The sequence below is a fragment of the Macrobrachium rosenbergii genome, chromosome 6 (genome assembly GCF_040412425.1).
Source record: "Macrobrachium rosenbergii isolate ZJJX-2024 chromosome 6, ASM4041242v1, whole genome shotgun sequence".
In the NCBI taxonomy this organism is placed as follows: Eukaryota; Metazoa; Arthropoda; class Malacostraca; order Decapoda; family Palaemonidae; genus Macrobrachium; species Macrobrachium rosenbergii.
Genome location: NC_089746.1, coordinates 28,672,100 through 28,689,011, shown reverse-complemented (window position 1 = coordinate 28,689,011; position 16,912 = coordinate 28,672,100). Strand labels below are relative to the sequence as shown.

At 34.7% G+C, this 16,912-nt stretch overlaps 2 protein-coding genes across 9 annotated transcripts in view; both read right to left on the bottom strand.

The window, feature by feature from the left end:
- LOC136839394 (polycomb protein EED-like) overlaps positions 1-8,449 on the bottom strand; it is a 55,203-nt gene extending 46,754 nt beyond the window's left edge. Inside the window, exons 1-2 of one of the 7 annotated variants that reach the window (XM_067105380.1) lie at positions 7,293-7,446; positions 2,781-2,885 (exon numbers count right to left, since the gene is read on the bottom strand). Coding sequence is in view for 2 of the 7 variants with exons in the window: in XM_067105377.1 (XP_066961478.1) it covers positions 2,383-2,439 (57 nt within the window). In the remaining 5 variants the exon portion in view is untranslated. Of the gene's footprint in view, positions 1-2,298; positions 2,568-2,780; positions 2,886-7,292; positions 7,577-8,115 lie in introns of those variants that run through there. The other 6 variants (XM_067105382.1, XM_067105379.1, XM_067105383.1 and 3 more) reach the window with 6 other exon arrangements.
- Positions 8,450-9,741: 1,292 nt separating this feature from the next.
- The window catches only part of LOC136839393 (SEC14-like protein 2), a 47,930-nt gene continuing 40,759 nt past the window's right edge, over positions 9,742-16,912 (bottom strand). For both annotated transcript variants that reach the window (XM_067105374.1, XM_067105376.1), the window contains 6 exons: positions 16,473-16,682; positions 15,403-15,483; positions 14,912-15,105; positions 14,274-14,434; positions 12,723-12,874; positions 9,742-12,180 (listed from right to left, as the gene is read on the bottom strand). In XM_067105374.1, coding sequence (XP_066961475.1) covers positions 12,098-12,180; positions 12,723-12,874; positions 14,274-14,434; positions 14,912-15,105; positions 15,403-15,483; positions 16,473-16,682 — 881 coding nt within the window. In that variant the 3' untranslated portion in view covers positions 9,742-12,097. The remainder of the gene's footprint in view (positions 12,181-12,722; positions 12,875-14,273; positions 14,435-14,911; positions 15,106-15,402; positions 15,484-16,472; positions 16,683-16,912) is intronic.

The following is a 16,912-nucleotide window of genomic DNA, read 5'->3' as shown; positions in this document are numbered from 1 at the left end:
AGGTGAAAATGTTATTTAGTCTTCCATCACCACATGACCTGTTACACAATGAGGGTCATATGAAAACCCAAGTCTTAAAATTTTAATTATTATTGTTATTTTTCAGAAGATGAGCCCTACTCATATGGAACAACCCCAAAGGGGCCACTGACATGGGAGGTAATGGAAAGCACAGAAAGAGATTAGTTATTATAAAAACTGATAAATTAACAGATCAATAAATAAAAATGTAAGTAAATTATTAAAATACAAGGAGAAACTGGTCACTCAACAGGAAAAGGGAATTATGGGTCAATTGTGAATGTGAAACATCTGTTAAAATACAATTTATGAAAAATAGACAAACAAGAGGCCATCTACCAATGGTCCAAGTCATGACTGCTAATATTAGGAACCTAGACAGGACCCAGCACTCTGGGTATGGTTAGGTTAGGTCACAAACATATAAAGTATATGCTTTTATAGAGCTAACAGCAAATATCCACAGCCAAAATCACTGAAGCTTCTATTCTGCTCACGATTAGCTGAAGTGTTTAAACTGTAACCTCTCTGGTGGGTGGTGAACAATATGAGCCTCCATCAAGCACAATTTACTTCAATGATAGGCTATCAGCTGTATATATTTTCTTCCAGCTCCAAAAAGTACAAGCCTAAAGGGCAGCATATATTTCTCCATGTGCTTCTCTTGTACTTTTTGCATATTACAATCCCTGTTGTATAATTCACTTATTGTTATATCTTCCAACATTTTTTTTTTTAACTATAGTCGCATACAATAGTCTGACAGGCTATAGGGGTAGGGAAAACAAAAATGAGTGATTAGCACCATCAATGGTAAAAGCTACACAACACACAATATGCAGTCTGAACAAAAAATTCTTACTCTAATTTTCAAGCTTTTTGCGGTGTTCTTAATAATGTTCATTCTGGTGGCAAATCAGTAGTTTTGAGATACTGCACTTCCCTTATATTTTACAATTATGAGGTACCACAGTGGGAACTCCTGGGTTTCAGTGAGGGAAGACACAAAACAAGAGATATAGAGGATGTCCTGTAACATCCACATGATACCCCTGCAAATTCTTTATAGGATTAAGGTATTGTCCTTATTTACTAGGTAAGGACCTGGTGACAAAAGTTTTGTCCTTATTTACTAGGTAAGGACCTGATGACAAAAGTTATGTTAAGTGGTGGGTGTTTCCTGGGTGCAAAGGTCATCTAGCCAGGTTTATGGGCCAGGAGCCCTATGTTAGGCTACCCTATTGTTAGTATGGGGGGGGGGGGAAACCCCCAAACCAGATAAGAACCCAGGGCCCAAAGTTAGGTTAGGTTAGAATATAACCCTGTATTTCACTAGTTGCTTGTTTTACCCAACCCAAAAGCCTTGGTTTCCCATTATGGTTCCCCATAATTGTAGGATATACAGGGGTCCACTAGGCTATTTCTAAAATCACTGGCCAAAATTAATACTGAAATGGGTAAAACTAAAGAATACTGCTATGGCACTAAGGTTTTGGTAACTACCAGTTTATGCACAAAACAGCCACTATGTTTAGTGACAGCCCCCTGTGAATGAATGTAAACAAAATACAGTTAATATCATGAACATGAAGACAAGGCAGTAAATATTCCAGCAGTAGTCTTCAGTTTTACCCCAAAATGAATTTCAAACGTTCAAATCACACTGTATGAGGAAAATCATATTTTTAGCTACGGAATATGAACAAAGTTTAAAATCAATATTTACCAAGGCAAATGGCCTATAGCCTGGGCTATAATATGATTGTCTAGCATGAGCTTAAGCTATCACTTTACAACACTACTGGTAGATGGGAATATTAGAAACAACACTACTGGTAGATGGGAATATTCTAATAAGTTTTGTTACAGAGGCTAGGTTTGCCTGGCTCAAGTTTTCGTCCTATATTTTTGAGTTGCTTATGTTAGGCAGGCCATTCAATCACCACTTTGTGGGAGGCCTAGACTAAACATTTCTCCTAACACCATCACCCATCAGGATCCCCATTTACTCTTTAGTAGGTCTAAATGGTACAGGTACAAGATATGCTTGAAATTAAGACTGAAAAACTAAAATCAAGATAATGGGGCAGATAGGCATCCATAAAAACAGAGCTTCGGCCTAAAATTATGCTTCATAATTTAGAGGGGGAGAATTTGACCTATCAATCTCTAAGCCTATCCCCAAAATTCTCATACCTTAGGACACTAGCCTAGTTAAGTGGCCAGTTAACACTAAACCTAGGTTGGGAACCTGGGATACTCCATGAAATTATTTACCTGTCAACCCCGGGAATATCAAGGGCAAAATGTTTATTTGTTTATGCTATGGCACTCGCCACTTGTCCTGGTTCCAAAACTCACCAAATCATCTCCCGATTCATCCAGGAATGAAAGAGAATCATCGCCATTGGGAGTCATGGTTTTTCAGCCTGCAAATAAGCACTTATGCAATTGCTAAATTATGGTTGCCCGTGTAAGCCGTTAGTGTCCTGAGCCAAGCAAAGGTTGATAACTTTTCCCGCGCTTTTGAGGGATAAATAAATCCCCAAAAAACATATGCAATGCGATCAACCATATCCTCTACAAATGCAACTAGGTTCTTTGTTTCCCCTAAGGTCTTGATTACAAGGAAATTCATTTCAAAAAATATTCTTATGAATAACAGTTCACCTGATATATATCCTGAACCTAAATCAAATCATGCATTTCATTAATAAAATACTCATTTTGGCAACTATATCGCGGGTATTGGTACTGACCTGCCACTTCGCGTGCTGATTGGGACTAATGTTTATGTTTATATGTCAGACCGTAACGCGATGACTTCATGGATTGGTAGGCAAACAATGTAAGTCAGTAACTCTCTGAAGAAAAATTTTAAAATCTGTGTATTACTTCTCTCGTGAGCATCTATTATTACCATGAAATCCCATTGGTCAAATAAACTTTCAAAGCAATATACATACAATAGGTAACTCCCGGTTTGTGATGCAACACAATGATTTTGATAAATATTTTTTATAAAAGTATTCCAGGATAATACAATAACAGTGTACATAACTTTAGTATACACCTAGAGTAATGAGTGCATATTTCCAACGACCTGTGACGCAAAGGAGTTTTGTAAAATTCCACGGCTCATATGTCTTTCCTGTGCTTTACCTCCACACATCCCACTTATTTCCAGCCTTCTTCCTCACACTTCTCATCCAAGTAAGTCTAAGCCTTCTAACTGTTTTAGGGCTCACTGGAACTCGGCTGACTATCATGTACTATTCTACCAACGATTGCGTGAAGGACATGATGTCCAAACCCATCTTCGTATGGAACTTCCGTAATATACCATTATTCTTCATTCGAAGCAATTTTGTACACATTGTTTCACTGTCACACTATGATTCATGTTCTTATAGCGATACAGATCTAACCAGACTTACGTAGAACCTTACTTTCGTATACAATTTCAATCTGATTTCCAAAACTTGAAGTCAGTCTGTTCTTTGGTTTACCCTTGGATATTCGCTTAATTCTATCTGAAGAGAACCTGTACTGCACACCATTGCTCAATTATTTGAAAGAATCAACTTCATTAAACCTTTTTCCATCTACTGTAATTTATTTCATCCTTTTGTGCATACTCTGTTCTTATCATTTGTTTTTTATAGGGTTATCCCAAGTCATGCCTCCCTAAATTTTTGACGCATTATGTTTTTGAGCATGCTTTGTAAACCTCATCATCTGCATATTTTAAAGTCTACCAGTTTTCTACTGTAACTGTAAACTAAACTGCTTCCATCTCTGAAGACTTTTTCATTGTAAATTCTAGAAGGCCACATTAACTTCGTACAACTTCTTTCTTGGATATCATTTAACTTTGTTTTTACCGGGAATGCTGTAGTAATGTAAAACTTTCCATTTACATTGGTTTGGACGAAACATTCAAATCGGTCTATTTACTGTTCAGTGTGCTCCTTTAAACACACACACACACACACACACACACACACCAAAATGGTTTGAAAATGGCCTATTTCATATCATCTTCCTGAAAGGAAAAATATAGCATGTTATTAAACAATGTACTGTCTCTATTTCATATTTTCATAGGAATGCTTGATAATCAGGCATCCACATTTTGTATTTGCTTTGAACTTTTTAAAAATGTACTTCTCAAGCTATTGAAAACACACATTACATGGCACAATATGTTTGTTCGTTTGTTTTTAAGATTAATAAATTGTTGTTGTTTAAAACTATATCGAAGGAAAAGTCTGTTCTTCAACTTTCACACACACACACCAAAATGGTTTGAAAATGGCCTATTTCATATCATCTTCCTGAAAGGAAAAATATAGCATGTTATTAAACAATGTACTGTCTATTTCATATTTTCATAGGAATGCTTGATAATCAGGCATCCGCATTTTGTATTTGCTTTGAACTTTTTAAAAATGTACTTCTCAAGCTATTGAAAACACACATTATATGGCACAATATGTTTGTTCGTTTGTTTTTAAAATTAATAAATTGTTGTTGTTTAAAACTATATCGAAGGAAAAGTCTGCTCTTCAACTTCGCCTTTAAGTTCAAATGTCATGGATTTCACAGGATTTCTGCCTTGCATTTGTTGGTGATGCCTATATGAATTCAGATGCCCTTGATTGTTATCGATTACATGTAGCAATGGACAACGCAAAAGTTCTGTTTACTGTTGCCCTTTATAGTAAGTGAAAAATAAGGACTACGTTTTCAGAAATGCCTCGCCCTATGTATTTATAAAACTTCCACGTTTTGCGCGAGATAATCGGCACATATTTCAGCATTCCTCACTACGATTACAAATAATATAGTCCTTCCCGATTTCATTCTTGGAATTTTTATGGCATTTGGAAAAATTTGTTTCAGTTGGTTTGATCACTACTTTTCTTTCCTTTTTTTGTAAAAGAGAACTACTGTATTGTGACGGCTCTATCTGTCCGTCTGCACTTTTTCTGTCCGCCCTCAGATCTTAAAAACTACTGAGGCTAGAGGGCTACAAATTTGTGTGTTGATCATCCACCCTCCAATCATCAAACATACAAAATTGCAGCCCTCTAGCCTCAGTAGTTTTCATTTAATTCAAGGTTAAAGTTAGACATAATCATACTTCTGTCACCGCTTTAGGTACCAACAACGCATGCCACCACCGGACCGTGGCTTAGTTTCATGGGCAGTGGCTAAGAGTTTCAAGAGCCGTGGCTGAGTTTCAAGGGCCGCGGCTAAGAGTTTAATGGGCCGTGGCTGAAAGTTTCATACAGAAAACTCGATTGCGCCGAAGAAACTTTGGCGCATTTTTTACTTGTGTGTTGCCACATATATTATGTCAAGACAGAGTGTGAGATACCAAAAGGAAGTTTACATTAGTACCATATTTAGGAAAATTATGTTAAAGGGGAACTGGAGAAGTCCTTCGCAAAATCCCTGGGAGAATAGTACGTGATAGTGTCCGCAGGTCACCTGTGGGTGCCAAGAGGGTTAGAAGACCTAGACCTATTTGGATGGAAGCCATGAGACTGTAGGTTGGGGGCGAGTGGCGAATTGTGGAAAATAAAGTACAGGAGACCTAGGTGGCGGAAATTCAAAACTGTCTTCATAGCACTTTGACGATGGCGATGATGATGTTGCTGCACTGATGTTTTATAGTAATGAATACTGTAATGCATATTAATTATTCCACTACCAATTTAAGTTAACTATACTTGTTTGCATAAATTGTATTGATGATAGAAAGATTACGTGGAGTTTTACAAGTACTGAATACCGAACCTAACAAACGGATACATAAGGAAACCTATACTAAAGACCAAGTAGTGGAAATTTATAACCCTGCAACAATAACTGAAAAAGTAACTTTCTTATACTTATATTAGTCACCATATCCCTTAACATCGGATTAAATTTATCCTGGGAATGACTTATACTCAAGGGGTAATGTGATAAATGAGTCTACCCCGGCCAGGGTTCGAACCTGGAGAGCCTCGTTCATGTAATCCAACCGGTACGTCATATATCGCATTTTCACAACTTCAACAGTGGCTTCAACCTTAAAGGCTATAATAATGGTTACAGTCCTAATATTAAGTATGTATTTCTCACTTGTAATACAGATATCCTTGTAATTAAGTCAAAGACAAAGTTGGAAAGGGCATAGGCTACGCAATCAGAGACCTGAAAGTGAAAGGAGGGAATATGTAAGTAAATAAAATCATATACACGATATATATATATATATATATATATATATATATATATATATATATATATATATATATAATATATATATATTATATTTATATATATATATATATATATATATATATATATATATATATATATATATATATATATATATATATATATATATATATATATATGTTTATGATTTTACTTACGTACATCTTCCCTACTTTCACTGCCAAGTCTCTGATTTCGTGGTCTATGACCTTAACAACTTTGTCTATTTGATTTAATTACAAGGGCATCTGCATTATAAATAAATACATACCGAATTTTAGTAGGCTTCAGTATTCTTGAGGTGGTCTATTTCTCTTTAAGGGCTAAGCCTAACAATCCTCATTCTTGCTGGTTATGTCCAATGGTATTTCAAACTAACCTCTCCCAAGACACGGTACACATTTTTCTGCATGTTTTTTTTTTCTTTATTTACGCTCTTTGGTCGTTACAGCACGGGCAACCAAATTGTTTTTCTGTTTTTCATACCCTTAAATCTAAGAAAAAAAATGGGAGCACATGAGCCCAATGATTACGGTGGGAAAAAAATGAATGAATCATTGGGGAATAATGCACATATATGTTTTCAAGCGTCAAGTCTCTAAAGTAGAAGTTGGAGGGGAAAACGCAAAAATCAAAAAAAATCATAAATGGACATTAATTGCTTTCAAAAAAATATATTTCTGTAAAATGATGCGCTAAAATGTGGCAATGGAAATTGAGTGAATACGGCCTAACTCTAACTGGTTTTAAAGCATTTCAGTTAATTTATATTAATCTTTTTATAAACAATATATTGCGGCACAACAAGCTAATATAAAAAAGCTAAAATGTCTAAATTGAAGTTCAACTGGTTTTAAAGCATTTCAGTTAAATATTCATTGTTATAAACAATAAATTGCGGCACAACAAGCTAAGCTTCTAGAAGTTCAGTGCACTGAAACATTGTTATCAGGCACCTTGAAAATTCAGTAAGGCTTTAAATGTTAAAAGTAACTTACGATGAGCCATGGTGGGAAACAACTTCAAACTTCAACGACGTCGGTAATGGAACTGAGGCGCCTGACGACTGAACCATCGACTTCAACTGAGGCTACTGGTTTCTCGGTCAGAGTCGGTGGTCTTGCTTCAACTGCCTAAAATATGTCGTCAGTCACCACTTACCTAGATACATCTGTCTTAACCTAAAACGGTATAGCGGACCACGTGCCTGAAATCTCTCCGTCCTTAGCAAGATCGAATAACTTGTTTCTTTTGATGTGGCTACCGTGTGTCCGTACGGGGACTCACACACCTCTATTACTTGACCATTCTTATAACTACTATTTGTCGAAAACTGTCAGTCCGCAGTGAATAAGTTCTTAATGAATTTTCCTTTTACTAATGAACGAAAAGGCAGTTTTTCAATGATCTGTCTTTTTTTTCTGCTTACAGTTTGGGTCTTCTGTCGGGCACGAAAAGCATCTGAAGGAAATTACAAATGATTACAAACTACTTTTTAAAACTATTACAATATGACCATTGATTCTTCAGGAGGCAGCCGTTTCATGGAAGGCCTTGAAACATACACACACACACACACACACACACGCACACACAGTATAAGAATGTGGTGAGGCATTAAATAGCAGTTAGTGAATTATAATTTTTGACAATAATGATTTAAACAATATTATATATAAAGAATGATTTTTATTGGAACACAATATAACAATATAATCTAAGTTCCAAAAGAAGCTACTCAGATGTTAGAAAAAATCGAATATTAATAAATAGCATCTATTTCCTGCGTATAAACAAACATAAGAAACACGCTTCGTTCACCTTTCGTTTTTAAGACCTTCGCGTAAGGTTACCAATTGTGACTCTCCTCACACACAGACTGATAAATGATATACAGCCTTAGTGGAATCTTGGTAATGGCTCCTCAGACGAATTCACTAAATCATATGAATCACTTCTAGAGTAACAGCTCATAAATGGAATGTCAGAAGCTAACTACAAGCAAGGGCTGATTCACAAATGTATTCTAAATGAGCCCAGCAAGAGACCCAAACGACTAAAAGTACCACTTTGCTGGCTTCTGTGAATTAGCATATACAGGCACAAAAGACAAAATAACACGTGTCAAGTCGCGAACATGTGCTGACCTCTCGTAGTCTTGGAAGAGTTAAGGGCGTTATGGCTATGTAGCCTACTGTACCTTCAAAATTGTGTGCCTGGCAGGGATCACCAAATCCAAGGTATCTAGGTGAAACTACTAGTTATGAGGAGGAAAATAAACTAAAATGGAAATATTTAGGTTTCAAGTTTTATGACACTCAGCTGGAGTTACATCTCAACTTGACTCCTGCAGACTTCATGCACAAGTCGAGGCGTCTGGCATCTCTTAGAAATTCATGGATTTGGATTAAAATGGCATGAAAGCCTTTGAATCTTGTATCACTCATGTAATGAAGAAGAATGAATTTCTGAATGAATTTACTGTCCTTACCACTACATCGTATTTAACTCTCCTTCCCCTAGTATGTGTCAAGTTTCTTTGCTGTTATATTATTTTGCTGGAATAGTTAATTAACTCCAAAGACCAAGAAGCTAGATAAGAATAATGAAAGAATCATCATTAAACAAATGCACATAGAGAATGGGCAAAAGAGCCTTATAATGATGATATGCAAAGAAAACGGGATGCACTGCAGTGTGAAAATGAAAGAGGAATAAGATTTCTCGTGCACGATTTCACAATTGGTGCTAAAAAGTGGTTAAAACTGATGACTGCTAATTTGACTTTATGCTAGGGAGGGCAACAATGAGGCAGTTTTTATGAGGCAAATATAGGTAAAGTATCACGCAAAGAGATAATACTATGTAATTGTGTGTCTTGAGAAGGTATTAGACAAATAACAGAAACAAATATTATATGGGCGTGTTGAAGGCATAGGACACCAGAGAGGTCCTTTAAGCTAGGCAGTGGAAGGTTTATTAGGAGAATTTGAAATAAATGCTGGTGTCCAACATGGATCATCACTGAGCCCTTTGCTATTTATTCTGTCAATAATGGGGTGCTATTTCCGTTGGCTTTGGCTGATAAATAAATGCAGGCGCAGTATATGGGAAAAGGTCCAGAATACTCCATTCCATACTAGATGCCTTTTATTTCATCTTTCTCCTTTTTTCTTTTCTGTTTTCTTCGGGCGTCAGTTCACGAAGAGCATTAAACTACTTATCCTATTGACCTTTGCACATGATAAAACGCACAACTTGCTTCAGTTCCCAGTGAAAAATGGATGCATTCATCTTTACACGGCAGGTACTGTAGTATTGACATTCGAAGACGGTGACTTACAAAGTTTAAGCTAAAAATATCCTTTGACGACTTAACTTCACAAGTCACTCGGCCTTTAGACTGATCTAAGATACTGTACTTCAAAGGCTAAGCAAAAACTGCCATTAAATAATTACTTATTTAATTATAGCCATAACATATAGTATATAGGTTACTTGTATCCACAAATATCTATAAAAAAAACGTTTAAAGAATACTGTGCGTAGTTTAGAATTTGTCTCTAAACCACTTATGAGAGCTTAGTTTCTAAAACTAATATCAATATGTAAAGATTGTACAAAATATTATTTTGTGAGTTATAATGACTAATTTTAAATTTATCTTATTTCTAAGACAAGTTCAAAAATACTACTTTTTGTTTTCTAGTTTTACAGAAAACCAAGGTCCAAAATATTACATGGTTTTAGTATTTGACAATGGGCTTGAATACATACATTTTAAGTGAAAGTAGCTCTTTCCTGGTTAGATATGATGGATTACTTACATCAAAATGAACCCTAACAGCGAACACTGTGAAAATACCTAATTTCCCATTTTCCACTAAATGTACTCTAATGTGCGTCTATGGGTTTTTAGGTATGGTATGCTAGAAAGATCCTTTGTGGTCTTGGGCAACGGATACCGAGTTGATCAGTAAAACTACCAAACCAAACAGCATGTCCTACCTTATGCCATACAATTAATTTTTTTTTACTGAAAAAGATAGTATGATAGTTACCCTGTAAACACGAATCTTTCTACAGCAAACCTTAAAAACATCTATTGTCTGAGAATGGCCAATCTTTCTTTCAGGAATACTTAGAGCTTACAGTTTAAAGAGGATTAATAACATCAGTCTTTGTCAGTCACATTTGATATTCTTGTGTGAAGAAAAGGCACAAGGTAGCATTGTATCTCCCTTAAAATCTCAGTTTCATAGGATCAGATGATCACAACAAAATATACGATTTACAAATGAAAAAGAAACTTGTACTCTATTTGCATATACTGGATATGACAAATGATCTCAGAAATGCATTTGCTGCTAATATATACAGATACTGTATGAGTGAAGCATTAATAACAGTACAGCATGTTATATGCTGCAATTCTGCCTTTTGATATTCAAAATCATATGCAGTTACACCATATATCATACACGACAAAAACCAAACTTTTTCTCAATAAAAATGCATATGATATTCCATGATTACATATGCTGCCATACAAACAATACTGACAAACAACAGGCAATCAAAAGAAAGGCTAACAAAAGAAGGATGATGGATAAGTACAGTGGTCACAAATTATAGTTTCTGTGTAAAAATGATGCAGTATATCTAAGAATGTAAAGACATTTACTGTAAAATACTCAGATGCATGCGAGCGTTGCAAAACACACTGTGAGTGACTGCAGAAACAATATCAGTTTTTAATATGTTCATTACAATAAAAATATATTTTTTATGAAGGAACTTTTCAACAAAGAACATAAGTATTTTGTAATGGAAATATAACAATAAGTAAGAAGTCATTAATATTTGTTTTCTTTGGAGCATATAATATGCTCTGAGATGCGCAAATTACTGTTCATGTGGTAAAGAATATTGACCTACAGCAAGTCTTTACCTGTGATCTTCAGACCATCAGCTGAGGTCAGAATGAGTGAAACAATTTGCAACAAATAACAAACTGTCAAGTATTTCTCTCGAGGCTTAAAACTGTCACTGCTTAATTCACACAGTACACAGACTTTGATTACTATGGTTAATTTTCTCAAGTCCAGCAACTACGTTAAATTTTAGTTGAATATCTACAATTACAAAGTGACAGTTTGTTCCCAGATCCTGACTGCCTGTCTGAATAAATATAAGATTAAACACACTTCAGAGGGACATGATTTTAGGACGTGATGGATCCCTGTATGTTTCTTAAATGATAGTATTTATAACTGTGAGAGAAACACCCCGGAAAAATTATAGGTAGCAGCTACCGCAAGCCCTGTTATTATCAACATCAGGGCTTTACAGTAAAACATTTGGAGAAAATCATTTTTGGGTAAAAGTGACAACAGCGTAAACCATATTTGTTTGAAAAACACTAATGGGATAATTCCGTCCACCATTAACCTGATACTGTACTAAAGATCTACTTTGGTAAGGAAGAAATACAAAAACAATTACAACATTGATGTTTCACAACCTTTTTGAAGGTTACACGGTTTAAATTTTTTTAAATTGTTTAGGTGAACTGCGTAATAAAGAAACTTACTACCACATTACAACGAACGAGTCTCCAGATCAAAATATTATATAATGATCTTGTCTGTCATACAAGGTAAAACACTTTTTTAAAGCTATTCAGAGCTATTCCAATGAACACATAACTGGCTCCAATCAATGTCCTCTCCATCACCCCTGTGTATCTTGAAAATAAGATATACTGTACTATCACAGGCACATGTATATTCAGAGTATTTGCTCACGATGCAGCTTCCACGTAGACTGTGTACCAAATTTTCTTTGACCTCACATAGCTGAATTCATTGTCGAAGGTAATCACGTCTGTAAATCAGAAGTTTTGGTATAAAATTCTATCATGTGTAAATGCGATGCTATTCGAAACATTTTCATCCAAGCTTATAATTACATCTTACAGGCTCTTGGTTTTAAAAAACGGAAATGTTTAAATTACTATGAAAACTGGTAACATACATGAAAATTACTTAAAATTCTAGTCACTAGTTTTTCTTTTAAAATGTTAACAAATACAAATAAAGTTTTCGGGTATTTGAAATTGCTTTTAAAGACCTAATCAATAGGCTCTGATTTGCATTTATTACAACATTCAGCTGCCTGTTTGAATTTTCAATAAATTCCTTGAATATTATTGACAACCTTTAATTAGCTTGCCACAAGATTAAATAGAAAAAATTAACACAAAATTTACAAAATATTCTCTAAAGCATTTTAGCAATAAGGCTGCAAGTCTATAGAACACAGTTTTCATAATTATTCTCCGATATATTTTTTACAATAAAACCATAAAATGCATAATTTGACAACAAATTAAAGTATTATCAAAGGCAAACATCTACTGTACTTACATGTTCCTGGTTCCATACACGTTAAGCAACCTTCCTCGGTCACTAGTTGTGAATTGACACGCTGCATAGGCACTAAAACCTCTTCTTCACCCTTTTTAACCTTGCGCGTGACACCAAAACCTATGTCGAAGTCCTCCGTGCGAAACTCCCATCTACAATCAAGAAAAAATCGTGAGTTATTTTGCCTGACTTCTGTGTTACTGCTGTAGGCTATGATCTATTAAATTTTTGGGTACATTGATAGAGAAAATGCAGATCAAACAGGTTCCGTGTCTTGCAATTCAGAGAGGGGACTGAAGCACCCGGATCGTTTTTCTCTAATCTCTTTCTCTATCAGCAATGCCCGGAATCTGACCTGCCTTGTGTAAACTTTTTCAATGAACCCCCCAAAAAAGAATAAAAACATCCTTTCAGACATCTGAAAGACAAATAGTTATTCCAGAAAGAAGAGAGAACCTTTACAATATGAACTGGTGCCATGTCTCATTTTTCTTAACATCAAAGCCAATCATCTGAATGAATAATAATAATAATAATAATAATAATAATAATAATAATAATAATAATAATAATAATAATAATAATAATAATAACAGTGACAATTTATAAAATAAATTTATAATAATAATAATAATAATAATAATAATAATAATAATAATAATAATAACAATAACAACAGTGACAATTTATAAAATTTACTCTATATCCATATATTTATTTATGTGTCTATTAAAGAAACAGTCGATGGTAACGAACTCTACCCTTAACTATCATGAAATTCAGGAGTAACTTAATGGTCTTGATATGCTCTAAGTACGATGTTATTGCAATATTATTTAAATATCATAGTCATTTTTAACATGACAGATACACAGTGAGATAATAATGAGATAATAATCACAATTCCAGCATTATTTTAGTTGCCCATTAATAAGAATTTATAAGGTGGCTTTTCAATTCATATATATATATATATATATATATATATATATATATATATATATATATATATATATATATATATATATATATATATTTGTTTTTGCATTCGTAGGATTTGCTAATCATTTAAGCTCATTTTCTAAATTCTTTTGGCCAAATAATAAAGAATAAAAAAATGATAAATTCAAGTACAATACACCCTATGATGTTCACACCATTACCGTAAACCTTCCAATCCTTTTATTTCGATCATTTTAGAGGGTGTGATAATTCACAAGGCTGGTTAGTGGCTGTTAGGATTTGAATGGGAGAGTGGTCTGAAGTAGACCTTAGAATTCTTCATACCAAGAGAGACAGGAAAATTTCGGGTACAAACTCAGCCCATGTCACGGTAGAATACTAAAAATGACAAGTCGCACAAGTAATTTTTCCAAATGAATAAGAAATCGTGTCTTGTTTTGTGCTATATACTTGATAACAGAAGAGTATCCCAAAAGTGTATACCGAAAACTCTAATTCACTGAAGTTTAGCTTTGAAATACAACCTAATACTGTATTGTACAATATACTGTATAACATGCCCTAAAGGAAAACTGAACAAATACCTACTTCAAATGTGAGCCTGGCTTTTTAACCTCGAACTTCAAGCGTTTTTTATCTCCTTTGGCTAAAGTCAGAGTCGACAGATTCTCTTTCCCCTCAAGCTTGGATAAGTTACTCTTGCTTAAGCTCATGTAGTATTCTTTAGGCACTTCACCTCCAAGACAAATCTGTTAAGAGGAAGAACTTATAATTATCCATCGGGTGAATTACGCATGTGCATCATACTTGCTGCAAGACAGAAACGATATGGTGACTACTTTCTGTCCGATGTTAGGTACGTAATAGCGATAATAGTAAATACAGTGTTATAAATATCTACCATAATTGGAATACCTTTAAAACACCAATTATATAAATGATTATATGAACATAGGTTAAATTGATCTGTCTACGTTACTTCTGGCAAAATTGCACTCAGGAAGTCAAGGATGGGACGAAGGTGTACATTTACAGACCCTCAAGTCAGAAGTTAATGAATTCAAGGTCATGGTCCCCAAAAAGTGAAATGTAATACATACTATGCTAAGTGATAACGCTTTCATAAAGTATATGCCTTTATACAAGACATCCACAGTTTCACGATTAAGTCGTTTGCAATTACCTGGAAATGTTACGTTTGAAGAGAACGCTGACTATGAACTGACCTGTGAAGGACACTTTGGGTCACCATCCGGATCTGCTCTGGTCCCTCCCCAGTGCTGAGGAAGTTGGTCCGCGTCAATATCTTTCAGGAGGTCTTCTTTCCAGCCGCTGTATCCATATATGCGAATCTTTTTTAGCGTGACCTCGTGGAGGAAGGGCTTGATGATAGCGTAGGCCAAAGTAAATACCTTCGGTGCTGTTCAAGAGGAAAATGTAATAAGTTTTACAGCGTTATCTCTGTTCACTCTTACGTCTAGATGCGAACTGTACATTTTATGTAATTTCACCAAAAAATCTAGACCCATTCAAAATGCTCAAAAATTCAATGTCTCACGCATTCGTCTTCGAAGTTTTAGCAACTAATTTGACATATTAAATTACTCTGATTTTTCGATATTCTCTTAAAAAGGACGACAAAATACCAACAAATTGAAAATGAGATATATTCTAATATCTTGAAAGAACCGTACAAATTAAAAAAAAAACACCTTACCGTTAATGACGTAAGCACATTTTAAAAGTTCTGGATAGTTGGCTTCATAAAGCTGAACAAGTTCGAGGATGACGTCCATTGCTGAAAATAAATTTCATTGTTATGATACCAACACCATCCACGCACAAAAACATCAGAGTACCATCCAGTATCACTTGCAATATCACTTCGCCTGAATTGGTCGCTGATCTATAAATTCTCAATTAGATATGAAAAGCATACAGTAATATACCAGTTTCCAAGAACTGGTGTTGTCTCATATGCATGGATTGAGTGGATGTTTCTTCAAAACTTATCAAGATCAATATTTTTTCAGCGTGATTATTCATAACCAAAAAATCTTTCCAGTGATGACAGCCATAGTCATTATCGCACCAGATTCCATAAACTACTACATTAATTAACCCCGGACAGTCCATGGAAAAACACACCGAACAAAAATCCTTCCTAAAGTTACGAATGAAAATATTAGATCATTAATCTACAGTGTAATTATAGTACACTGTTTTATATTCCTATTTTGTAGATTCATTTCCATATAAGCATTTATTTTCAATAAATAATTTTGTTTGGGATAAAAACACTTGAGTATAAATAGAAATAAACTTCATCGAGGACTCTGAAACATTTAAAATTAATCAGGGTTGTTTTATTGATTTTCATTTCACGCAATAATAACGGAAGAATGTTAGTACAAAATGAGAAACATCAAAATAAAAGACTGAACGCTAATGAACAGCACGGCTGCACTATTTACAATTGATATTACATATTAATTAAGAGGGATTATCTTCCAAGAAACTTGCTGCACTTTTCAGAGAAAGGTTATGCTTCGTGACAGAACTAATCCCAGTTTCGAGTATAATTATATCTATGACAATAATCTGACACTTAGGTACAAGGCTTCTGTGGTGTGTGTAAAATCTGCGGTAAAAAATTTTTCATGTCATTCGTGTGACTGTTCATTATTATCCATAATAAAGAGGAAAAATAATCTTGAAACAGTGTGAATTATATTCTATTCGTCGAATTTACTGTTGTCTTGCAACATCAGGCTTCGTTTATCTCACCTGGTTTCCACGTCACATGTCTGAGGGAGAAGTCTTCCAAATCAAAGATGCAGCACTGCTGGGTCACAGGATAGCCAAGGATTTTTGTCTGCTTCTTCATATCCTGCAGCGAGGCTTCTAGGACCCGAACGGTGTATCGGATGTAATCCCTCTTGCGGACACTGGACAAAAGCCCTCTCATGTCGCACCCGCCATAAGGAATAATCCACACTGAGAATGCAATACATCTTCATTACAAATGTATCAGCAAATTACTCCTGGAATGCAGAATGAATTATGAAACAACAATTTAGTTAAAACATAAAAAGTACTCGTCTTTGTTTTCATGATGGCAGCTACACATGGAATATATATATATATATATATATATATATATATATATATATATATATATATATATATATATATATATATATATATATATATATATATATATATAT